The sequence below is a fragment of the Marmota monax genome, unplaced genomic scaffold, assembly GCF_021218885.2.
Source record: "Marmota monax isolate L192 unplaced genomic scaffold, Marmota_monax_Labrador192_F-V1.1 WCK01_AAM20220418_F8-fsc00018, whole genome shotgun sequence".
Lineage (NCBI taxonomy): Eukaryota > Metazoa > Chordata > Mammalia > Rodentia > Sciuridae > Marmota > Marmota monax.
Window position 1 is genome coordinate 22,007,669 of NW_026692201.1, and position 26,762 is coordinate 22,034,430.

Genomic DNA, 26,762 nt, shown 5'->3' on the forward strand with positions numbered 1-26,762 from the left:
TTTTGTTGTTGATTGAAAGTGTTATGAAACTTAAGGATCAGAAAGCATACATAATGTGATTTCTAAGTTAAATTACAAAGAGTAAAACCAGTTAAGGGTGAGATTCCTAGTACTGTGTAAGAGGAAAGAAAAAGAAAATAGAATTGTTGTCAGAAGAGACAGACTAATTAGGCAGCTAGATACAATGGTTTGCTCACATTATCACAGCGTAGAGTCGAGGAAAGATTGAACTAAAAAGACAAGGAAATGACTGGACACCTGGTCAAGTACTTTCAAGCTCTGGCCAAAGAGGTCTCCATGGAGATGCCTGAAGGTCTTCTGGGGGCAAGTTGCAGAAAGCAGGGAGTGAATGAGGAAAAGAACCGGGAAAGAATAAGGGAAAGGGGAAGGGAAGGCTAAAATCTGTGGTTCTTGGACTCTTCTCTTCCTCCTTCTAGTTGATTCCACTTCTGTTTTACGCCTTGGAGTTCTGCTTAAAAGTTTAATTAGTGAAAAAAAGATTCTGCTGGTAAAAGACATGAAAATCTCTGGGTTTCCTTCAGGTACTCAAGCATTTATGGAAACCAAGGAGCACCCAGTTTTTTGTTGTTTTGTTTTTGTTTTTTTGTGGTACTGGGAATTGAACCCAGGGCCATGTGCATGCAAGGCAAGTACTCTACCAACTGAGCTATATCCCCAGCCCACTCAGTCATTTTATGACAGAGGTGTGCAGCCAATCAAAAAACATGACACGCTTATTAGAAGTGTCCCCATGTACATGGAGCTCAACTACAAAGACAGTAGAGTAACAATAAAATCAAAGCAAATCAATAGTATTATTTTGTGTCTACATTGTGTAAGAAAAACAAAGTTCATTCACAAAGGTAAAGCAGGCTTCTACTTCCTGTCAGTTGGTAGGGACATACTTGCATAGTCATTCTTTAGGCAGTCAGTACTCAGGGAGTTACTATGCCACCTTAAGTCACCTTCATTATAAAAGAAGAATAATATTATGTTCTACTTACTGTTTTATATAGCTATATGCTATCATGGCATACTATTACAGCCTTGGGAGAAAGGTGCTCTATAAATCCTTCATGTCGTTAATTTTATTATATTTTATTACTTATATAATTGCCTATAAAGTATATAATCACTAACTGGAATAGTGAAAAGCAGGGCTGCAGGGTGTAATCTGAGTGGGCAGGGCAAGGGGCTAAAGGCTCTGCAATGGCTGTCTCTGTTTTGTGGGTGGGAATTGTGGGGGTATCCTGAGCTTTCTTGTTCCAAGGTGCCTGTTTGGGTTCAGCAGCCTGCCATGGTGTGTGGTCCTCTTTAGCAGAGGCATAAAGCCCTTCTGGTTGGGGGGAGGGGGGAAGGGGGGGAATTTGATTCTCTAAATCAATAGTTACACACTGGCCCTCCATAGGTTCATTGTAGTCTATCAAGGGCTTTATGTGGACCATGTTTAAAAATTTTCATTTTAATGTTATGTTGGCATTTTAAAACTCCATGTTTCTGGCTACTTTGAAAATTAGAAGATGTGAGTACTCTGCGCCTATCATTCCATGGGCAAAAGCCTGAGCAGGGCAGTGGCTGCCACTGAGAGGAGCGTGTCCTTCCAAGTGTTGCAGGCAGCTCTCCTCTCTCCCTCATACCCAGCTTGTTTCACATGGACATTTGAAGTTCAAAAGGGTTCTCATCACAATTTCTCTAGTTTCCTTATAGAATTGCCCATTTTCAGTTTTAGGAATTATCCCATTGTTGAAATTCTACAAATTGTTTTCTCTTAACTAAGAATTTTTCTTATTTAGAGGCGATTAGAAATGAGTAGGTGAGACTAGAAAAAAATCTTATCAAGGCATGGATACCTGAGAGCCCTGGTTAAATAGCTCATTAAATATTACGAACAGCAGCTCATAGGAATATGTGACCCTTGGTGGCTATAGATTCATTTTTATCAGTTTAATTTAGCTTAATATTGTGGGTTTTTTTTTTTTTTTTTTTCTGTCTGCCTGAATTCACGGGTGATAATTGTTCTCTGGTGTTTTGTCTTAACTGAGCCTGTCATATCTTGTCTCCTGGAACCTAGAGAACTATAGTTTCCCTGAGCGTCCAGCTTGTTTCTGCTTATTCAGGTCCTGCAGCCTAAACCAGGACCTTGTTAATCCAGATTCCAGTAGTTGAGGTTATGGAACAGATGGAGAAGTGGAAACTGGTTTAGCAGAAAGAAACCTCAGTGCATACAGAAGGGGAAACAAGCTGATTCACCCAGAAGAATCCCAGAAGCTCGCCTTACATGTTTGAGGTAGCAGGTGTTTGAGAAACCAGGACAAGGCAGTGGGATGAGTTGAATCTTTTGCCACACCCCCACTTCCTACTTGGGAAGCTGCTTCTTTTCTTCATAGGAAATAGGAAGTTTACTTATGGAGGCATTAAAACAAAACATACTATAGAATCATGAACTCTGGGTATTGATGGGATAAAGAATGAGGAGCTATACTGAAGCAGGGAGTTATATGAAAGTGTATAGATTGTTTAATGAGGTTCCACTCTCCTTCCCATATCCAGGTTCTAGAATTCTGGCACTTAGGTATTTGCCACCCTGCCCTCCACACCCTGTGCAGTGGGAAAATGCACAAATGCAATCATTTGGGAGAATTCATTCTATCATGTGGTGTGTATTCTTCCAGTCACCAAGTCTTACCCATGCCCCAGAGGTTTCTAGACAGCTTTCTAGTAGCTCACTATTGAATATGAAAATATCACTGAGGATCAAAAGTTATTTGGAGGGGGCTGGGGTTGTGTCTCAGTGGTAGGGCACTTGCCTAGCATGTGTGAGGCACTGGGTTAGATTCTCAGCACCACATAAAACTAAATGAATGAATGAATGAAAATAAAGATGGAAAAAATTATTGAAAAAAAAAAGAAAGGAAATATAAAGATATTTGGAGCAATCACTGATATAAAAAATGTATACCAAAAATGAAACTAAATAAACAAAAATAAAAGAGAATGTGCTTGAAGGAACATAGATACAGGAGTACCCACAGATTTTAGGGGTAACTGCAGATTTTAGGGGTACCCACAGATTTTAGGTGTTGCAATTTCAAAGAATAAGAGATATGCATTCATAAAGTAGGACTAGAACTATAATAAATATTCAGCTGGGTGCAAGGCATACTTCTATAATCCCAGTGACTAAGGAGGCTGAGGAAGGAACATTGCAAGTTTGAGGCCAGCCTCAACAACTTAGCAAGAACCTATTTCAAAACAAAATAAAAAAAAAGACTAGGGATGTAGCTCAGGGTAAACCTCCCGTGGGTTCAATCTCTGGTGCAAAAGAGGTGGTGGTGGTGAAGAGGGAAGAAGGAAGGAAGGAAAAGAAATAATATTCACAGAGTTAGAAAGTATAAAATGATGGTTTCCAGGGCCTGGGTAAAGGGGGATATAGGGATTTGTTTAATGGGTAGAGTTTTAGTTTTGCAAGTTGAAAAGAATCTGGAGATTCTTTCTTTCTTGTGTAACAGTGTGAATGTACTTAACACTATTGAACTATATATTTAAAATTAGAATGGTATATTTTATGGTATGTGTATTTACCACAATTTTAAAAAACAATAAAAATGTTGGTCTTGAAAATTAAAAATATGATAGAAAAAATATAAAATATACAAAAATGAAAAATCAACTAAATAAAATAATTAAAAGGCAAAAGTAAAGAAATCTCTTGGAAAGTAGGACAAAAAAATGCAGGGACAGATAGGAGAGAAAGTTTTAGTTTTTTTAATTGGAGTCTTTTTCTAGATTGAGACTCCAATTTTTAATTGGAGTCTCAATCTAGAAGTTCAGTGTTTATTAGAAGTTCATACAGGGGGGAAAAATCCAATGGGGAGGAAATTACCAAAGAAATAAATCAAGAAATTATCCTAATACTGAAAGACTTGAATCAACTAGTGAAAAGAGTTTACTAAGGGCTCAGCTAAATGAACATACAAAGTACATCATTAGTATGTGCAAGAACAGAGTATAAAGAGAAAACTAAGTTTCCAAGATTGAAAAAACACAGATCCACCCTCAAAGGACTGTGAGTCTGAGTGGCAGTGGAGTTCTAGAAGGTAGAAAGCAGTGGAAAACATCTTTAACCTCATAAGGGGAGTTTTCAACCCAGAATTCTATACCAAACCACATAATCTATCACGTGTGAGCATAGACTAAAGACATTTCATCACAAGCATGACCTCAGAAAAACTTCTCAAAGTCCCCATTTTCAGAACACTAATAACAGGTTGTACTTCACCAAAACAAAGCGGACTAGCAAAGTAAAGGCCCAAGAGTTGAGAAATGGTGAGATCCAGCACAAAGGCATGGATAGGCCTGGAAAGCAAGAGGGCGAGGGCTCCATGAGAAGGGCCCTGGGCGCCAGCCACAACTGGAGTGGGGAAACTGCTGGATGACTGCGTCCTGGTGGGAAACAACCAGGAGCACTTCACAGAGTTTGGATGGCCAAGTTAGCTACAAAGAGAACTAGGTGGAAAAAAGGAGCCAGTTATCTCCAGGAAAAACAAAAGTTTTATTGAAAAAAAAAAAAAAAGAAGAAGTAAAATAGTCAAAAACTACTTGATGAAGCAGTGGATGAGATGTATGTAATTGTAAAATCACATAATAACTTAAATTCTGATGACTGATTTAACTGGGATGGTGTTAAATGATTTGGAAGGCTTGAGGGAAAGCTCGGATCTTATCTGTTACATAGGAAGTCAGTGGTTAATACTTTGATCAAGAATAAAATGTATTCATTCACATTCTCTTTCTTACAATTTTAGTGGAAGAACGCAGTTTTGTTGAAAAGCACAGATGGCCATCAAATATGTACTTGAAGCAGCTTGCAGAATACAGGAAGTATATTCACTCCCGGAAATGCCGTTGCTTAGTAATGTAACCTGGAGCTTTTATATAAGTACACTTTTTTATTATTATGGAGAATGGGTTGCAGTGAAACTCGTATGACTGAAACCAATGTGGGCGTTACAACAAAGATTATCATACAGTTTAATGTGTTTATTAGTTCTCCATGAAGAAAAAACTATTGTGATTTTAAAAGGGAGCAAACTATACTACCGACTAAAACAGGCTTCACCCTAAAACATAAAGCTGTTGTACAGCTGTGTTTCCCCTTTAAGATGTCCTGTTGCTTTAGTGATATTAAGACCCCTCCCCATAAGAAATGTTTAAATTTTAAAAAATCATTTAGGATTAATATAGAAATTTCATCATGTCTGATTAATTATTAAAATACAGGGTTTTCAAAGACCCAGTGTAGCTCTTTCTCCATGAGAAATATAGGGGGAAGACGAAACAGTCCAAGTTGAGATATTTGGAAAGTGATGGGCCACTTGGTTCCAAAGCAGTGACAGTGTTTGAATCAACATCATGAAAAAAATTCTTTCATCTGGACAATCCACCTGAATCACCTAGTGTCCTCCCTGGGATTTTGATTAGGCAGGAAACTGAACCAGGGTCAGCTTTGTCTGTGTGTGACCTTCAGTCACAAGGGTTTCCCACTTAGAAGGGCATGGCATTTTTTCAGTGTTGTGCTGTTGCAGTCACAAAATTCTTAATAATGATTGAAGAAGGGCCCTGTGTTTTCACCTGACACAGTGTCCCCTAAATTATGGATCTTTCCTGACAGAAAAAAAAAATACGAAGTTTTCTGATTCAAACATCATTCTCTCTGAAAGAAAAGAGACTCTGATATCAAGGGAAGAGAACATATGGATTCTCACCTTTGGGGAGGTCCTTACCACCCAGGGCCTCTGTTGCCACTTCCACTGGCAAATGAGTGTTGTTTTGTCTTTGTTTTAAAACACTCACATTTAGGCTATATCACAGAAGAAGAGTTACTTTGATGATTCTGTAACATCAGGATGTTGATGAGAGTGACCTACTTGCCTGACTTTAATATACATTCTACGATATGCTCACAGGAAAAGGTACTTTCTAGAGAATTTGCTATGAAGGCTCAAGTATTTTTTTTTTTTTTTTTTGGTAAGTGTTTTTGCTAAGAGTAGGACGTGGATGTCAGTGGCTTGAACTGTTTGACTTCTTTCCAAGGACTGCAAAGCTATTTGATATGGAGTAGCATGAATCTTATCCCTTAAGGTTACCCAGTAAGTTAGAAGAAAGGATATGTATCAAAGCTTTGTCATGTGTGGAGAGAAGGGTACTTCCATGGAGGACAGATTAGAACCTCTCTCATATTACACGTGTGTAGAAATGATAACATCAGAAGTCTATAAGCCTGGGGATGGACAATCCGATTACTATTTATTGTGAACATTATTGTCATCTGTAATTTAGTACTGGACTATATCTTTCTGTTAACATCCAGTGACTTTAGAATACGTATATTTTTCCCAACTTCTTAAAGTCTGATTAAACAATCTTATAATATTAGGATTCCTTACAGTTAACCCTTGTATGTATGCCATCACTGAAAGAGGAAAGCACTAAAAATTTCCTCTAGATATATTTCAAGAAACTTGATTTTAATTGGACTGTGTAAGTGAAGACTGCTGGAATTTTATGCTTTTTGTTTAATCCCTTGGGTTAATCAAAGATTGGCAGATCCTATGAGGCTAGGATTAACATTGTAAAAGAGTAGACCTATAGCAGATTTCTAGAAATTCATTCACATTTATGAACTTTTAAAATGCAGTGATAACCTTTTGTTCTTCGTAAGCATAGTCTCATCCCCATATTAATTACAGCACTTAAAATTCTAAAATCTTTAGGAAATTGAAAAATATAAGTACAAAACAAAGCAAAGTCTTTTCTCAAAAACACTTTTTTTAAAAGATTTCAATAGAATGTAGCTGTTTCGTTTAGGCTGTTTGACCTGAGTGGGGGTTGAATTTGAAAACTGGTACTCCTTGGTATTGAGTGTGTTTTTATTATGAAAATTCTTCCTCCTGTGTGACCCAGACAGTCAGATGTCACAATTTTGCAGAGCTAGTCAGAGTAGAATCAAACTAGTTTTTAAGTGCATTGAACACATAGACTCAAGACTTTGAATTTACTCAATTTAAAATAATAAGAAATTTTACTTATCAGTTATCTTGGAGAAGTGAGTGTTGTTTTTGAGGATTTTTTCCCCAAAACTAAAAGTTATTTCTAGATGGATGTATGCTTTGTGCTGATCTCTGCTTCGGTATATTTACCTACCATTTTATTTAGAGAAGATACTATATAGTAGAACTAAGGCCTTTTGTTTCAGAGCCAGGTTTTCATCCTATTTAATCCTTTATATACTTTCTGACTATTCCATGTTCATGGTATAAGAGACTAGATTTGTGATAGAGAATTTTCAGTATCATAACAGACTCAACACTGTTCAAGCCAGCATGATAGCTTCACATTGGGTAGTAGCAGAAGACTAAAGATTGAATAAATTTGATTCCAAGACAGCAAAACTTTTCAACTATAATTTTACAAACTCTACACTACACTGATGTAGTTAATTAGACAAAAATAACCTCAAAGAGTACTTTATTTTATTTAAAGCATCTGTTTAATTCAATCTTTAACAATTTTGCAAAGAAGGGTATGTGTGTATTTTAATATAGCCTGACCTGAATTTATATGTTTTTAGCTTTAGTATTTAACATTTTGTAACAAATAAACCTTTTTTTTTAAAACAAGTTTAACAAAGTGTCCTGTGGTTATTTATTTTACCTTGAGTGTTGACTTGCTGAAATGATTTAGGGAATACTACCTTACATTTATCAAGCATAATTATTTTATAGATAATTTCCATTACAAAATATTTTACATGTTGTTGATATTATAGATGACTCATGCATGATATGATAAAAGAATTTGTAGTATTTTTAACAACTGTTTAAAGAATAAAAATTTCTCTTAGGAAGGTAACTGTCTTTATTCATGAAAATACTTCGATAATTATTTGACATAGGAGTGAGTTCTATGGGAAAATCAATTTGCAGAATTTGCAAAATCCTGCATATTTAGTAAAACCCAACTGAAACATCCTTTTTATTTTGCTGTCTCTGACTCTTCAGGAAGAATGAATTGCACATGCAGTCTTGGAACTTTACTTTTAGTAAATTTAAGGCTATAGAAAAATACAATTTCAGTTCAGTTTCAGTTCTCATAAAATTTATGTAGATAATTTTTTATTTTTCTATAAATCTCATTTAATCCTCTCTACTTTGTTGCTTGGGCCACTGAAGTAACAGCAGTTTACATGAATATGTAAATAAATCTTGGGGAAATGTCCAGGCAATAATTGATAGCATCTACTTGTTACCAAAATTAAGGTCCAGGTTGCCTGCCACATAAAGCCAATATTTGGGAGATGAGAATTGGTAGGAAAGGACCAAGTTTATTCAAGGGCAAGCAATCCTGAGAAGATAGATGGATTACCTCCTCAAAGTGCCCTCTGGAGGAGATTTTATAGGGAGGAAAAGGAGAAGCAGGGCTGAAAGCTAGTCATGCAGGGTGTCTACTGTTCTTCTAGGGAACATGGCAATGGCTCTTGACCTCAGAGACTTCATGGACAGGGCCTTTTATCAAGGGGCAAATGTGAGAGAGGAGGGAAGCCACATGAGCCTGCAGTGGTATGTGGAAATGTACCATTTTTCCTAGGACTTGTCCTATTGGTTGGAAGAGAAGTAGAGTTGGTTTTCTAAATTGACAGTGCTTTCCTCTGGGAAATGAATCGCCCAGAAGCAACTGACATTTTGGTCTAGATTAACGCAACGCATGTAAATTGCTGTGGAGTTTAACTTGGAGAAAAGTAATCTGCTTCCTAACTGAAAGTAAAAACTAAGGAGTAAAAACTGAGGAGGCTGAGGTCCATTGCCTTTGCTGAGTAAAAGAAAAACAGGAGACATACACCTTGGATGACAAAGAGCCTGCTCAGCATGTAGCCTTCCTGCCCTGCTCTAGCTCCAGAATAAGAGTGCTTAGAGGACCCTGGATTCAATCTCCAGTTAAAAAAAAAAAAAAAAAAAAAGGCCCTTTTGGTGCCTGACATCCTTAAGATGGAACTTTAAGGATATAGCCCATCCATTTTCTCAGGCTTGCCAATCCTCAAACAAACCTGCTTCTTTCCTCCCAACTCTCATCTCCTAGATATTGGCTTTTGAGTGGAAGGTAGCCCAGACCTTAATTCTGGTAACAAATAGATGCTTTCAATTATTGCCTGGATGTTTTCCTAAGCTGCTCATAACCATTATCAACAGGAATAAGATTTCTGGGCTGCGGTTGTGGCTCAGTGGTAGAGTGCTTGCCTAGCATGCATGAGGCACTGGGTTCAATTCTCAGCACCACATATAAATAAATAAAAAAAAATAAAGGCCCATCAAAATCTATTTAAAAAAAAAAAAGAATAAGAATTTCTCTTTTCTTACTTTCCCAGTTTCTAAGAAAGGCTAGTTTTGTGGGGGATTAGTCTGAGTAGGCATTGGGAGTTCCTACGCTGTTACAGGGAATCTGTCTTGACCTACTTGTTGCTTATGTCTTCATTTTTATATCTTTTATATGTCCTTTATATCCTTTATGTTTATATATATTCTATATATGTCTTCTAGTATCCTTTCCAAAACGTAATAGTTACTTAACAAATGTCTGTTGTATGTAACAAAACATGACTACTGGAGAACCTAGCACAGTTACTTGTCTCCACGTTCACAGCATTGACTTTATGGCCCAGTGCCCTGTTTCTGCTTAGCACCCAGCCAACTTGACCAGAGGGTTTAGGCCCAGGATAGGGGAATAGGAGATACCAATATGAATAGCAAGATGAGGCTCCACCCTCAAAAAACTTCTCAGGAAGGGTCTTCAGTGAGGAGCAACTGTGGGAGAGCAGAAGAGCCACAGGAGACATACCAGGAAGGGGCTTAAGGAGACTTTGGGATCTGGATCTCGTAGGCAGAGGTATTTGTATAAAGTCCAAAGACTGGTGAGGCCTGAGCAAATGGGAGTATCATTATTTCAGCATTACATGTTGTTATGGTTTGAATATGAAGTGTGTCTCAAAAGCTTCTGTGTTAATGCAGGATTCTTTGGAGGTGAAGTGGTTGGATTGCGATGACTGTAATTTAATCACTCTATCCTAGTTCGAATGGACTGAGTTTGAATGACAAGTGATATGCAGCTGGAGGAAGTGGGTCACTAGGGATGTGACCTGGAAGGATTGGTTCATCTTTCCTGTGGCCCCTTTCCTTTCTCTCTCTGCTTCCTAGCTGCCATGAACTGAGCAGCACTTCTCTACCACACCCTTCCACCATGATGTTTTGCCTCACCTTGGGCCAGAGTAATGGAGTCAGTTGACTATGGACTACATCTCTGAAACCATGAGCCAAAATAAACTTTTCCACCTCTTAGTAGTTCTTGTCAGGTATTTTGGTCATCTATTAACACAGAGCTGACTAACACATCTCATCTTGGTTCTTCATGGTGGCTCTGGAGAGGTCCTTATCACTGGAGGGTCAATCTCCCTTTGCTGCTCAGGATGTTTATCCAGAAGACCTATGATCCTGGGGCAGTTCAGTTCCCATGAGATGACTGCTTCTGCTTAGGGGAGCAGTCTCATGGGGTGATCCATCTGCAAGGCTCTGCTGTTCCTGGAGAAGGTATAGGGCAGTGACTGGAGACTTGTAGGCACCACTCCAGAGGTCTGGAACAGGATGTTGTAAAAGCGGCAGTTGAACATTCTTGTAAATCTTGAAAGTACCTTAGTTATTTTTATCTTGGTATCCTCAGTCTTAAAAAGGGATGAGATAAGTTATGTAAACTTAGGGCTAATAAACCTTGTATTACCAGTTTTTACATGAACATTCCTTAAATGATTAACATGCCTACCTGCAGAGCAGGAATTTGAAGACAGATACAAAATGAAGGCAGAAATGTCAAGCTTTTTCCTGTTGGGTATCTGAAAGTCCAAATGAAGAGTCAGTATTTGTAGCAAAAGTAGCTTCTAATTTTCTGTTACATTAAAACTTTGGGCTATTGTTGATATTGCCAATTATCAGTGGCGAGTTCTGCTCCCTTGCATGTTGAAGTTTGAACATTAGAGAAGCACGCCAAGGCAAGCATATAAAACAGGGTTTATTTTAAAAGGGGGTAACATAGATTTCTCTCGGGAGCGAGAAAGGGGCCATAGCTGGTATCCTGTTATCCCAAGAAGCAAGGGTGTTTTGCTTTTTTATATATGTCCTAGGCTTCCTTTGTTCTCCTGCTCTCTTCCCTTTATCTCTCTCCTTCCTGCATATGTGACTAGGCCCAGGAGATGCTCAGTGAGATGGCCAAAAGGTACAACTAGGTAGGCTGAAGGGGGAAGGGCAGGATGGAGCAGCCCTGAAGACATTAACATCTTTATAACTCCCTGTAGGGAGGAAGTGTTTAATTTAGCAACAGGTTGGAGCTGGGGCAAGTTCTTGATAAGGGTGGTGGAAGGGTTCTGAAGGCATTAACATTTCAATTCCTCTATTCTCTGGATGGGACCCTTGCCTATCTGGCTTCATTGGAATAGAAAAACTATTTTGTGTGTGAGAAGTACATGAATTTGGGGGGTCAGGGGCTGAATGCTGTGGTTTGAAGTGTCCCCCAAAGTGTGTGCAAACACTATGAAACAACAGTGTTGGGAGGCAGGGCCTGGGGAGGTGAGGTGTTTAGGTCATGAGGCTCCACCCTTTTGATGGATCAATGCCAATTCTAGAAGGACTAACATCTGAAGTTCGATCTCTTGCTCTTTAGCATTCTCTCGCCCTTCCACATTTTACTATGGAAATGCACAGTACAAACGCCTCTCACCAGATGTAGGGCCCTTGACTTTAGAATTCCCAGCCTCCAGAGCTCTTTAGAAATAAACTTGCTTTTTAATAAATTGCCCAGACTGTGGTATTCTCTTAGAACAGAACAAAATGGACTAATGGATAAGACTGGGATTAAGGCCCAAGGTGAGCTCCCCCTGTGTGACCCATCCCCACTTCTCTCTAAGCAGGAGGCTCTTGCAGTTTTCCCACCCTCCATCCTTTGTTGTCTTCTTCTAGTATCAGCAAACCAACCGGGGTGGGGGGTGGGAGTGAAAGATTATTGGTTTGTGGGTTTTGGTGAGGCAAACTTTAATCCAATAAAGTTTATTGGGTTAAAGACATGGACCATTGCCAGAGCAGTAGCTCATGCCTATAATCCCAGTGTCTCAGGAGGCTGAGGATGGAGGATCATGAGTTCAAAGCTAGCCTTAGCAACTTAGCAAGGCTTTAAGCAGCTCAGCGAGACCCTATCTCTAAATAAAATATAATATAAAAAAGGACCAGGGATGTGACTCAGTAGTTAAGCATCCCTGGGTTCAATACCTGGTACAACAACAAAGAAGACATGGCATAAAAATGAGTGCAAAACCTGCAGGCCAGTACATTGTGTAGCCCAGCATTTCCCAAAATCATTTAAACATGGAACCTCTGTTTTCATCTAACATGTATTAAAGTGCCATGGAAGCAGTGTTGTGAGAAACCTACTCTGGGAAACACCGAACACTGAGCTGAGAGATAGTTCACTCTGGAAAAGTATCTAATCATTTTTTGAGATTGTGGTTCAGTGCTCAAAGGCCTAGGGAAGCCTGTTAATTGCCTTATTGGCCCAGGAAGCATCAACCCCTTGCAGTAAAAGCCTGAATGTAAGGCAGAGTGGTTTTGAATGCATGATCCCGGAAGCCTTCTGGGCTCAAATCTTGACTCTGCTAATAGAACTTGCAATTTTAGTCTCTCTATGCCTCAGTTATCCCATTTGTATAATGGAGATGATAGTAACAATTGTCTTGTCTAGAGTTTCTATGAGATCACATGGAAACATATACAAAACTTAGAATTGCTTGGCAGCTGGTGAGTAGCTGATGCCTAAGCATAGTGTGAACATTCATTGTATTTCAACCAACAGGGAAATTAAATAGCCTCTTTAAAATGTTTTGGAAACACTGCTTAAGACTCATTAACATTGATTTTGGTAAGAGTTAATCATTATTTGAAATGACTTGGCACTACAGTTGTTTGCTAGGTTCTGATCTGCAGAAGTAGATCTGTGAACCCCAATGTTAAGTCACTTCTTTGGTACACAAATGGAGTCTCCAGGGTTAAGATGGAGTGGAGCACACTTTTACACTGTTGTGTAAATTAGTACAAATACTATGCAAATTAGTGTGGAGGTTTCATGAAAGACTAGGCTTGGAACCACCATATGACCCAGCTGAACCACTCCTGGGCATTTATCCTGAAAAATTAGAGTCTTCATACATGCATACCCATGTTTATAGGAGCACAATTCACAATAGCCAAACTATGGAACCAGCCTGGGTGTCTGTCCATCAATGGATGAATGGATAAAGAAAATATTGTATATATCCACGGTGGAGTTTTATTCAGCCATAAAGAAAAATAAAATAATGTCATTTGTAGGGAAATGGATGGAACTTGATAACATTATGTTAAGCAAAATTTCTTAACATTGTATTAACCCAAACTCAGAACATCAAGTCATTTTCTCTCATATATGGAAGCTAGGAAAAAGAAAAAAAAGCTAGGATGTCATGAAAATCAAAGGGAGATCAGTAAAGCAGAGGAAAGGGACCAGGGAATGGGAGGATGGGAGGGAGGCAGGAAGTGCTGAGGAGTGCTATTAGCCAAATATATATATATAGTTGTGTGTGTGTGTGTTAATATGAAACAACAAATCCATTACGTACAACTGTAATGTGCCAAAAAATTTGGAAAAAAGATAGATGGGACACAGCTTTCCAGGTGTATTGGCTATGAATTAGCTATCAACTGAGAAAATAGCAATGGTTAGAAGTTACCATGAAGGCTGGGATGCTTTTTTTAAAAAGTAAATATTTTCAATAGTTTATTATATGTACATGGTAATGATCCTATAAATGAGTTTATATTTTATTCCTTGCTGCTGTTGCCATACAGAAAATAATCCAGGAAAAACTACTAGTTAGGTAAATTAAATATTGGGGGGAAAAAACCCCATGCAGTGTAATATAGAATGGCACCTTTAATATATAATTATGAAACGTAGGGCTGTATTTGTATATTCTTGGACCTCTTTCAGATCCCCAAGAACTCTGCCCACTGCCTCTACCCTTGGGTTCTGCAGCTTTCAGGGACTTAATCTTCTATAGTCAAAGAATAACCAGAAGCAAAAAGAATCCTCATATTCTCAAAGATCATGCTCATTAGTGGGGAGCACTTATCCTTCACTCCTCAAATTCTTATAAAGTGGGATTTCTCTTCTGCCAACTGGGGGCAGGGCAGGGAGTGTTTAAGGGAAGGCTTTGCATCCTCTGCTCCTTCCTTTATTTGGAGAAGTAAGAGGGGGATTTCTCTGGTTAGATATACAGTCTATCAGCTATTGGGCCATATCTTAACCAAGAGGCAGGGGACACAGTTTCCAAGTGGCATAAAGTTCCCTATCCCCTCCCTGGGGCTGCCTGCTACAAGTCTCCTGGATGGAGAGGAGGACCTGTGCCCATGCTTGCTATTCCTGATCCATTTGGGAATGCCCACCGTCCTCCTGTTCTGGAGGCAGCCTGTGGCCCATTGTTATCATCTCCTTCTCTCTGGTGCTCTCCAATCATACAGCACCTGCCTGGCAAGGTTAACAGAGATTCTCTTGAAAAGGATACCCACTCTGGCCTCACACTGTTTAATTCTAAATGTGCCACAGGATCCAGCTGAGTTCTTTGCTTCTGCCTTCCCAGGTGTTGCTGGTCCCCATTCCCAGAGTGGATCTTTTGATCCCCATTTGACACCTCTGGTTAGAACCTAGGATGGATTGCATTAAAGATCATCATACCCAGTTCTCTCGGATGACCTGGAGGAACAACAATGGGAGGCAGTTCGAAATCCCCCCCTTATAAATGACTTGCAATTTTAAGTATGAAGTGTTCCAGGTTTCACAAGGCACAGGGAAGAGAAATAAGGAGGCTATGATCTGCTCTTTTCCAGAAGGCTCAGCTGCATCTGTCCGGAGGCTACCGACCAGCTGACCTGGAGGGAGGATCCTGTGTGGGTGGGAAGGTCCGCTAGGGATAAAACCAAATGCCCCAAGCTTGGCACCTTCCTTGGTTCCCTTGTCCCTTCTATTCTCCATTCCCCTCCTTCAGCTCTGCACAGCTCACCAGAAAAGTTGCCTGGGGACAGGAAATATAAACCTGCACATAAATATAGACCCACATTTAAGTATCAGTTGTACTTCAAGGGATGAGGCCAAAATTCTCTTCCACTGATGAGCAAGATTGAATTCTGATCCTTTAAACATTCAGTGTACTTAATTTTTTAAAAATGATATTTATGTAATAAAGGACTTTTAAGTAAAATATCTTAAGAGCCTAGTTCTAGAAAATATTTCCCAAGACTGGAGAATGATTTTTATGGAGCAGTAAATTAGGGAGCATGGGTTTCTCTTATAAGCCAATGTCAAGATAATGGCCTAGTGATACTCACTGGAATTTAAACATTGTGGTCTGGGCCATACAGACACATTTATCTCCCTTGCTCTTGTTTCCCAGAAGGGCCATCTTCAGACAGCCTTGAACTGGGAGGAATGGCCGTCAAGAGTCCAACACAAGGAGCCAGACTGGAAGCAGTGGAGAGAAAGTAGCTATTAGAGTGAGACATTCACAGGAGATCAAATCACTTGCTTTCCAAAGTATATAGCAAGAAGAGAGCTTTGGCTATATATTTTTTCTTGGCCATTCTTGTTGCTTTGCCTCTGCCCAGCCTTTGTGCCAACCTTTCGTTGCCCTTTGGAAGACAGTCTTTCTATCCTTGTGTATTTATTTCACAGAATTACTCAGCAGAAAACAGAAGGTGACTAGAGAGCCTGTACTCTGCCTAGGAAGTTGCCAAATACCTTTCCCCTGCTTGTCAGACAGAACCCTTCCAAGGAAGTCCAGCTCTGACACTGCAGAAACTGAGGAGCTTAAAAGAAAAGATATTCAGGAAAGAACAGATGGGGGAACCTCCCAATGATATGACCAGATCCATGTCTGATCATCCACTCATTAATTCATCCATTCAGACACCTAACAGGTATTTATCAAGTGCCTACTGTCTGCCACAGTCTTCCCCATGCTGTGGATACAGCGTCGATTAAAACAGGATTTGTTCCTTGACTCCAAGGGACTTACAGTCTAATGAAGGACAATAAACAAGTACGTAAACTATGGCATTTAGGTGATAAATGTGAAAACAAACAAGAGGGGTAGGAATGCTAGGGAGAGAGGAAGGCAGGGTGTTTATTTTAGATGGGGTGATCTGGGAGCTCTTGCTAAGATGGTGACATTTGAACAAAGATTCTAACCATGGTAAAGTCCATTGGTTGACAAGCCAAATTCAGGCACACAAATCTTCCAACCAGTTTCTTAGTGCTCCCCAACACCCACTTTTTTTTTTTTTTAATAACAATATGGGGTTTACAGTCTGGCTTTGAACTTCTGGGTTCAGGCAATTCTCTTGCCCCAGTTCACTGACTAGCTGGGAATTATAAGTGTTGTGCTTCCACACTGGGCTTAGTGCCTCATTCTCAAATATTTATAGATAACCATGTCTCCAGACATTTGAGGAAGGCTTTCAAATGTAGAAACAGAAAATAAGGGCCCACAGGGAAAAGACTAAAAGAGAGAAAAACCAACATGCTAATTTTTTTTCCATATTCATTCTCTGCTTGTCTTGCATTTATCACACACCTGGCCAGTTGAAGGGGGTGCGGGTATTTTTTAATCAACTTCTGAAAATTGGAAGTGGGCCATTGGTGAGCTTAGGAACAGAAAACATAGAGTTGTCCACTGCCATTGACCATATTTTTTTGGGACACCACTATCTGGTTCACACCATAGCCTCCAGACCCTGGGGTGCTCTGTGTTTCCAAGGACTTGCTCAAGGCCTCTCTGGCTTCCCCAAAGGCAGCCAACTGATCAACTTCCAGGGAGGCAGATGCTGGCCTATGATTCAGTCTTTGGCATATCTTTTCTTGGCATTGTTCATCATGGCTGTCAATAATAGTTCCCTTTCTTTACATTGCAGGGTGGTGTTGCTATTGCTGTTCAGAAGTAAAATGTATTTCGAGGGATGTTATAGGAAGTAAAAATATAAATATTAGAAAAATTACAACAAAATGAACCAGTGATTATCTCTGTGTGGGGAGAGAAGGTATGCTTTGGGAGGGGGATGTGGGCCTCTCAGTATCTTAGAAACACTCTTTCTATAGGTGCTAAATAGAACCATACATTCTATTCACTCTTGTATATGTCTACTACATTTTTTGATTTTTTTTTTTTTTTTTTTGTATTTTTGTGGCACTGGGGATTGAACCCAGGGGCACTCTACCAGTGAGCTACATTCTCAACCCTTTTTATTTTTTTGAGACAGGGTCTCACTGAATTGCCCAGGCTGGCCTCAAATTTGTGATCCTTCTGCTCAATTTCCTGAGTAGCTGGGATTACAGCAAGTGCCACCACTCCCAGTTCATTTTATAATAATTTTAAATAGGCTTAAATACCCACAAAACTGATAAGGAATGGGGTTTGCAAGGATTACACCAGGAAAGTCTTTTAGTACTGTTTTGCATTTTAAACCATGTGCATGTATTGCCTTGATAAAATAGAGCTTCTTTCCTAGGAAATGAGTTTATAGAGATGGAAGTCAACTTCTTGCCTTTGTGCATTTCTGAATCTGTCAAGAGACCAATAGAGATGACTGACTACAATACAGCCTGGTAAAAATTATAAAGAAACTAAGTGCCAGTACTTCTGGACTGAAGAAGAGGAAGCAATGATATATTTTTGTTAAGTCATGAAGAAGAGAGGTGAGTATAGGGGAGACAGTTTGTAAATCAAGCCTTGAGGGAAGAGGAGGAGTATGAACATAGAACAAAGTAGAAAGGTCATTTCTTCACACAAGGAGTAAGGACACAGGAGTGTGAATGAAAGTATAGATTAGTACAGGATCAGGGATGATACCTAACCTCCAGGGTGGCATTTGTAGTGTTGTGCAATGTGACTTGCATAGTCATCCATAGCAATCTTGGCCGAATTGAGTGTCTAGAGCCCACGTTGGAAAATTTAAAAATACAGGGCATTAGGTAGGAACTGGAAAAACAACATATGAAATGAAAAAGATGGTTATTGAACCCCAAAAATAATTCACAGAGCTAGTGTTGACATATCTAAATTGTCATTTCAATATGAAATTTAAAAATCATACCAACCACTTGTACTTAATGTGTGATAGCAGTACATGTCTTTATAATGGCAGGGACAAACATGAATAAAACTTTGAATATATTTCATATTATTTCTATTCCTTAAAGTCTTGAGAACATAGAGAACTGCATAAAAACCATGAGATAGCTGTATGTATATCTTTATTAGAAAAGAAATTAACCATTACCACTAGTTACCACAGAAGGAAATTAACAATCTTGCAATTCTAGAGACAAACTTCACAGTAAGGGAGTCTTAAATTTCCAACTTGTGTGTGTGTGTGTTATTTAGGACAGTGTTTCTCAAAATTTGGCTCCTTTCAGACATACTCTTGGGATTTCTTGGGACAAATTTGGGATATAAGTTTTCTATGCTAATGTTTTACACCTTATATTTTAATTTTGCTGGAATCTAAATCCAATGATACACAGTTGTTCAGGGTAATCTGGAACCATCTTATCTAAGTGTTGCCACATGTTTGCCTCTTGCCCTGCTGCCTCTATCCACATGACCCTGGTGAAGACCAACCCTGTGCTCAAATTTTTCTCACAGGTTCTCAAATTGGGTCCTCATGCCCTTTCAGAATTGTGGAATGTTTCCAGTGAGATGTGTGAGATGGCAAGGTGAGAACAATGGCTCCAAGCAGTGACCCTCAAGGTTAGATGGGGTGGGGTAGGTTTGAAAAAACACACTCAAAATATCCAGGGGTTTCATGATACAAATTGCATAAAGTCATGTTCAGCAAAATAATTTCAGCTGATGGGAAATGGCAGGAAACCAACTGTAGATTCATCCTTGGAGCATCTGGATAAATATGGTTGAGAAACACTGGCTTGGAGGTAGAGGCATGCTGGCACACACAGAATGGTTAATAAGAAACACAAGCTAAAGAGAAAAAATATATATCTTTTGGATAAGTGAATACTAAACCAGAACTTGTCATGGTTTTCTGGAACCCGAAGAACCAATCTAGAAGAAAACCGGGATGATCCATCAACCTTCTTGGCCCTGTGATTAGGGACAAGTTGGTCCACTTTTTAATATGGAAGCAAATGAAGAAAAAGCTGTTTGTGCTAAAAAAATCCCATCCACCAGGAAATAGTGTCATCTTCTGTGCTGCATCCAGCTCTGTAGAAGGACATTGGTGTGGCTGTCTGCTCCACTAGGAAATAAACAATGAATTAGATCTTCTTGGAAGTTCAGTTTCCCTCATTTCCCTTCTCATGACCAAACCACTTTCTCTTGCTGTTTAAACACACTACTGTGGATAGCCTTGGGATGGAATTGGCAGCAAAATAGGGACAGCATAGAATGCTGAGGGAAAGATGGTACAAAGAGACTTCTGAATATAAAGATTCTAATCCTACTTCAAGATAGAGGGAATTGGGATAAATATATTCTTCATCTAAGCCTAACTGGTGAACATGCTCCAGAAGAGCAAACATTTGCAACCACTAATTGGGTTTTTAGTGCTTTAGAACCTCACATAAAACCAGAAAATTAACCCAGATGAATAGCACTCATCTGCTGTGATTATGTCATATGGTGTGATTGGAAGATGTATCATATAGATTATTTTATTTCAGGGGATTCAGTTGAATTTTTTCAGGCTTACTCCTCCCCCACTTCTGTTACTATTCTTTGTAACCATCACAAATCATACATACTCATTGACCAAGGGATTAATTGGTGAGCAATAGATCCCTTCAAAGAACATTTGGTTAAAGAACCATTAATTTCTCTCATGACAAGAAAAAAAAAAAAAAATTGAAGTCTTTCTGTTTATGAGTCAGTGGAACTGGACTATGTAGAAGTTTGGCAGCCCTGGAAGTGCTGGGGCAGTGCTGGCAGTTGCTTATTAGACCCCAAAAGCAGCCTAGTTTCTTTCCAAGCTGCTCTTCATCCCCCTGTTTTCCATCAAGCCAAAGATCTCCGTTAGGTGACTGATTTTATAAAATTTGCTTTGGTGTTGGAGAAGCCAATCAGACTGAGTCAGTTTGCCATGTGAACCCAGATAAGCAAAAATTATCTTCATTCACACTGCACGTAGAAGAAATCCAAACTGCTTACCATGGCCTTTGTGCTCAGTTCCTGCCCACAAACCTTACTCTTCCTCCTCACTGCCCTTTCCTCACCTGCTCTGTTTCTTTCAGTTCCTTGAATATGCTTACAGGTTGGCTCAGATCCTATCTCATGTGCCAATCCCTCCACTAGCAAGCTCTGCTTCATCAGGGCTGTCTTCCCCTCCTCCAGGCATGTTCTATCACATCATTCTATTTGTTTCAGGAATTATTCACTTACTTTTTTGTAATCTGCCTCCCTCTCTAGAATACAGTTTCCATGTTATCTTTCTTATGTATGTCTGTGTTTAGTACAGTGTCTGGCACATGGTAAACCCTCAATAAATTTTGTTAAATGAAGTTTGAGTGAAATAATTTCTCCTATTGATACAATTCATGCCTTTGTAAAATGTGAAATTCATAAATAATTGATGTTGCAGTTCCTCAAATCACTAAGTCATTCTTCCTTAGCGTGAATCCTTCCTATAGCATGAGATATGGCAGTAGAATTCCAGTCTCCTAATGTCCCAGCGTCTAGTCTGCCATTCACCTGTAATTACTTCAGAGCTCCGATCTGCTTCAGCCGCGACAGCAGTTCCCCGTTCTCTTGCATAGTTATAAGATCACTGCATCCACCTATACAATCTTTACCAATAAAGACCCGAGGTACCTACAAAACAAAAACAAAACAAAACAAAAAAGCCATCCAGGAAAGTTATTAATGAGAACAAGTGATATTTTATTTATTTATTTATTTTTTAATTTTAATTTTTTTTTTTTAAAGGATCAGTGGTTGACAGGGCTTGGGAAGAAAGAGCACGAGAAGGTAGAGAGTAAGAGAGAGAGAGAGGGAGAATTTTTAATATTTATTTTTTAGTTTTTCGGCAGACACAACATCTTTGTATGTGGTGCTGAGGATCGAACCTGGGCCACACGGATGCCAGGCGAGCGCGCTACCACTTGAGCCACATCCCCAGCCCCCTTCTTTTAGGAACTCTTATGAGGGCAAAATCATTCATTAAAGAATGTTTTTAAGTCAGAATATTTTTCAAACAGAGTATGCTGTTTATGTGATTGTTCAGCTTGTTAAACGGATTTAAAATTTTTGCTCTACAGAAACATGTTTCAGGGAAAGAATTTTAACTGGCTATAGCTGGACCACCCTGACTGCATTCTATTTCTTTGTATCTGGGACCACACCTGAGACCTTAAGCTGGGCCAGGGCAACCAGGAGGCCTTCCATTTCTAAACAGAGCTGGAAAGTACTTACATTTGGTCTCTGTCTCTCATTTTTGGGTTTATGGGTTTGGGTTTACACATAGTCATCTCTTTGTGTTATTAAAACAGGTGAGCTCTGTCCTCAACTAGGGGACAGTGTAATGGTGTCTGAATCTCTTTAATCCCTGGTCCCTCATAAGATATTTAAATGCTGCAGTTCTGGGACCAAGGACATTCATCTGGTTTGGCTTCACATCTGGTATAGGTGGGTGGCCCAAGGCAAGCCAGACATTACACCTGCTGAATAGGTTTCTCTCTAGTCACTCCTACTCCCTCCCTGCCAATAGATATAAGCACATTCCAGAATTCCAGGAAGGTTTTAGTATCCTGAGGGAGAAGGAAATTCCCTCATTGCACCTAAGCAGCTTCCAGTCCCAGAGTGTCACACCAAGGTTAACTGCCAACGAAGACATAAGCACCATATAGGTTGCCTAAGTGATTGGAAGCCCCTCCCCCCACAAGATTGTACTAGATGGAAGGATGGGAGAGGGGTTAGGCGGAAGGCAGTGAGAATATTTTCAAAGCATTTCATCTTCCCCAGAAAGCATAATTAGAGTAAATTGCTTAAAAAGCAAGAGCAACAAGAAAAAGGGTGGAATTACTGTGGATAAGTTTTTATAGTATTCTTATTGAAAAGTGGATCTAAGTGGAAGTGGGCTTTTAAAATAATGGCTAAAAAATAAAAATAAATTCTGTACAGCTGGGCATGGTGGCACCTGCCTGTAATCCCAGAGACTTGGGAGGCGGAGGCTGGAAGAACTCAAGTTCAAGGCCAGTCTGATCAACTTGGTGAGACTCAGTCTCAAAATAATAATAATAATAATAAATATATATAATATATAAATAAAAATAAATAAATTATATATATATATCTGGAAGTATATCTCAATGGTAGAGCATTTGCCTAGCATGCAAGAGGCCCTGGGTTCAATACCCAGTACCACAAATAAAAAAATTACCACTATTTACAGTGGTCCAAGAATGAGGGAAAACCCAGAGGACTCATTTTGGCCTTGGCTTGCCTGGTAACCTCCCTGCTCAGTCTTAGAAGATCCACCAAGCGATGGGATGCATGGGAGGCCTTACAGTGGAAGCACCAGCAACACAACCTGTTTTTTTTTTTTTTTTTTCCAATTGAAAGCAGGAAAGATGAGGTAGGAAACCTAGGATTTCCCCTGAATCCTGAACACTGCTTCCAACCAACATTTCTGGGGCCCCGTTTAGCTTCTTTCTTCTTAGAATTATGTGGCTGTGGTCAGTTGTAGCAGTAAACAGAATTCAAATGTAATCCTGAGGTCACTCTGATGCAGAACTTCTTCTGTTGAAAGCATTGGCTAAATAAAAACCATCTGAGCTTTATACAGGCAGCCTTGTATTCATTCTTGAACTTCTGTATTTTCGAAAAGGATTGAGCAATCCTCACCACTCCTACAGATTGCCACATCTCCACCTTTGACTTCAGGATTGGAGTTAAGGCAGCAGTCAGGAAGGCCCCAGGTCCCAGGAGTTCTCTCCAGGAAGTGGGTTCTCCCACTTGACCTTGCATCACAATCATGCAAGGGCTTGTTAAAAATGCAGATTTGTACTCCCCTCACCCCCACCAATTTCTGATTCAGGAGATCAGTGTTGGGGCCCAGAGAATTTTCATTTCTAACAAGTTCCCAGATGCTGCTGCTGTTCCAGTGATTTGCAAACCATTGTTTTACATTGAGCAGCCATTTATTCCTCCCAGGGTAACCTGGACTTTAAAACCCACAGCACTACAGCTGCCTCCAGTTGCTTGAGACAGTCCCTGAAACCGGAGCAGGCTGTCTGTCCCCTGGGTGGAGTTTTGTTCACACTATCTGGCAAAGTAGCTGGTTTGCCTGAGAGTGGAAAGGCCCCTAGGCCCTCCCCCCACTCTCCAGCCTAGACAACAGTAAAACCATCTTCAATCACATTGGTGAACAGGAAGGGACACAGGGTGGTAAAACAGGAAACACAGAGGCACAGTTGATTCATTTGAAAGAGGAGGAAACACCCTCTTCTACCTCCTCTACCCTCCATCCCGCCCTTCCCCCTCCTTGGAGGAACTTGTTACTGTCCTAGAGAGAAAAAGGAAACTGTCACTATAATAGCAACTTTGGTGATATGGGGCCCTGTACTGCTGGAGTAGCCTTTCCCAACCTTAGTTGGGCAGCACTGTCTACACTTGAGAGTTAACTCAGATGTAGCTACTCACATCTGTTTCCCAGTAACTCATCTGTTTGAAACCCACTAGTGGCATCTTATCCCATCCAATAAAAACCATGGTCCATATGATGTGGCTTAAAGGCCTTCCTAGCCCATCTCCCATTATCTTCCCTGGCTCTCTTAACTCATAGTGCTCTAGCCATACTGGCTTTCTTTCTATTCCATGAACCTGAGAGGCATAGGACCTTAGTATTTGCATTCTCCTGCCTGCCACATCCTACCCCTAAATTCCTTTCTCTTTACTGTCTATAGAGATATACTCAAATGTTTACCTCTTAGGCTCTAATGGCTCTATTTAAAACTCTGCCACCTACTTCCTTCTACTTAATTTTTCTTTGTAGCCAATCACTTACCTCCCAGTGATTTTATTGTATTTATTGTCTTCCCCACTTGAATGCAAGTTCAGAAAGGCAAAAACCCACCCCCATGGATATATTTCCAATGTCAAGAAAAGACCCTGATACTTAATAGATGCTTAAAAATATTTCTTATATCCAGCAAAAGCATCCTTCAAATATGAAGGAAAACAGGCTTTCTCAGACAAATGAAAATTGAAGGAATTTGTTGCCAATAGCCCAGCCTTGCAAGATGTGTCCAAAGAAATTCTTCAGGGAGAAGAAAAATGAGATGAACCAGAACTTAATCCTAATGAAGAAAGGAGAAGCATTAGAGAAGGCCCAAATGAAGGCTCTGATCTAGGGACTGTGGCCATAACAAAATCAAAGCATGCAGTGAAGTCCTGCTGAGCTTCTACTACATACACAGCAACACAGGTCATTACAGGATAACTAAGACAGCAATTACTCTCAAATGTTCAATCTCCTTGAATATAAACACTTCATTGTTGGGGATCAGGAAATAAATAGCTTTGAAGGATTTATTCTTCCCCTTAAGGATGGCATTCTGGACTCAAGAACCCGTGAAAACTATTTTCTAAATATTAAAACTTAAAGACAACTACAGAAAACATTGTTGCTTTGCAAAGAGATGAAATAAATTGTTAATTGAGTACATGAAGAAGTCAGCTTTTTCTGCTAAAGAACAGATGCTGCCATTTAAAAGGGTAGTTTCCAAACTATGTTGCAAATTAGAATCACCTAAGGATCTTTCAAACTATTGATGCCTGCTCTTGCTGCCTCTGCACATTGGGATATATTTGGTCTGGAGTGACTTCGGCATAGGGATCCTTTCAAAAGTTCCCCAGGTGATTCTACTAGTTAGCAAAGTTCAGGAACCACAGGCTGAGAGGGATCCAGGGCAGGAGACCCTGTGGGAACCCATGGTTATTTGCAGTGTCTCTTTCTTTTCAGGACCTGACTCTGTGCTTCTAAGCCACAGGGATTCTCCTGTCATGAAGTCTGCTCCAGAACCTCAGCTCAAAGCAGTAAGGTAACTTATTTAGCCTTTTCTATACTACAATGCTGATTTCTGATTGGAGAGAAGGGGAAAAACCACCTCCCATACTTTATACTCACAGCCCAGAGAAAACTCTTGTCAGTTAAACTAAACTGAAATAGGATATGTGCTTTCTGCCAATACTGTTTCAGAACGTGCCTCCTGAAAGGGAATTTGGATGAGCTGGTGGGACATCTCACCCCTCCCAGAATCAAAAATTGTTTGGCCAAGTGCTAAGGAAGGGGAGGCCTTTCAGAGGCGAGCAGTTTTCAGAGGGTCCCACGGTATATTTGTTTGGAGGTCACCCACTCTACGAGGTCAGCCACTCTAGTCTTGCAGCTGGGGTCCTTGAGGATCTGAGATGTGGTGACTTGCCGAGGATCACAAAGCAAGCCATTGTGAGAGCTGGGCCAGAACTCTGGCAGGCCTAAAAATACCCCATAATTAACTTAGAGCGAGGGGGATAATGGTGCATTAGATTTTTTTTTTCCCTAGTAGGAGGAGTTTGATAAGGAAGAATGAACAAATTAGGTTATAGTTAAAGCCTAGAAAAAATATCATAGGACAGCAAATCCCACTCAGCCACGTGTAAACAGAAGGAAGTGTGCACACGAAATGGCACTAGTTTCTTCCCCCTACCTCCAGCTCCAACCCATCTAGCCATCAGAGAAAACTGTCAGTTCAAGGCAGTGCTAAAAACAAAGCCTCCACATAAGTCCTTGCGACTCCCACCCAGCAGCTGGGCACGCAGACCTGACAGCACACTCTGCTGGGCTCCCTCCTCTACTGAGAGGACCCTCGGCTGCTGTCCAGCTGCCAATTCAAGTGACCAGCGTCTTCCCTCAGGCTCCCTCCCCCACACCCCACAAAGCCCTCTGGTTGCCTTGAAGGACAGAGCTCTGGCTGGCGGTGTCCTAGAAAAGGCACAGGCGTATGTAAGTTCATAGCCCTGACAAGAGAGAGCAACCCCAGAGTCTTTTAAAACTGAATCCCACACTCACCGTTCTCGCGCCTGTGAGCTGTTGCAAATAATCTTGTATCTCATTTGTGTCACCGGTGGCTGTGATATCGACAAATTCCAGAAGCCCTTGTTTGAAGGGCAGTTGACTGAGGATCTCTTGGGTCTTTCTGCAGAAGGGGCAGGTGGGCTTGATGAACACAACGACCTTCCCCGGCTGGATTTTGCCGTCCACAAACTCCTGAGCCATGTGGACAGGTTGTAGTCTCCCGGGAGGAATCCTCAGTTGCAGGTATTGCTCGGGGTGTTAAGCCGAGGCCCAGCCAGCTGGCTCCCTTTTAATAAGGAACCTCCCTGGAGGAGGAGTTTGCCTGATTGTGAGCTTGAGTTTTAAAGGGACAGTCCTAAAGTCATTTCAGCCTGGTATGATTCACTGGTTAGTGTGCCCATGAATGCATGCTTGCTTTTCAGGCATTAGTAGCTATGACCAGGGTGTCTTTGTTCTCCTCCAACCATCATGAGTGTCTGTTCTTTACCAGGGATCAGAATTAAGTCACACTCTGGGGGAACA

General features: G+C 40.3%; 2 protein-coding genes and 1 non-coding gene across 5 annotated transcripts in view; 1 reads left to right on the forward strand and 2 right to left on the reverse strand.

The window, feature by feature from the left end:
* Positions 1 to 7,679, forward strand: part of Rhobtb3 (Rho related BTB domain containing 3) — a 57,703-nt gene extending 50,024 nt beyond the window's left edge. For all 3 annotated transcript variants that reach the window (XM_046428774.2, XM_046428765.2, XM_046428780.2), the window contains exon 12: positions 4,806 to 7,679. In XM_046428774.2, coding sequence (XP_046284730.1) covers positions 4,806 to 4,921 — 116 coding nt within the window. In that variant the 3' untranslated portion in view covers positions 4,922 to 7,679. The remainder of the gene's footprint in view (positions 1 to 4,805) is intronic.
* Trnaa-ugc (transfer RNA alanine (anticodon UGC)) lies at positions 605 to 678 on the reverse strand. Its single transcript has one exon. It is a non-coding gene; the product is annotated as a tRNA-Ala (tRNA).
* Positions 7,680 to 18,412: 10,733 nt separating the features above from the next.
* On the reverse strand, positions 18,413 to 26,531 carry Glrx (glutaredoxin). The gene is made up of 3 exons (XM_046428784.1): positions 26,235 to 26,531; positions 20,879 to 20,998; positions 18,413 to 19,430 (listed from the first exon to the last, which is right to left on the reverse strand). Exons 1-2 carry the CDS (start codon positions 26,439 to 26,441, stop codon positions 20,885 to 20,887), a joined length of 321 nt encoding a protein of 106 aa, XP_046284740.1. The 5' UTR covers positions 26,442 to 26,531; the 3' UTR covers positions 18,413 to 19,430; positions 20,879 to 20,884.
* Between the last annotated feature and the right edge of the window lie 231 nt (positions 26,532 to 26,762).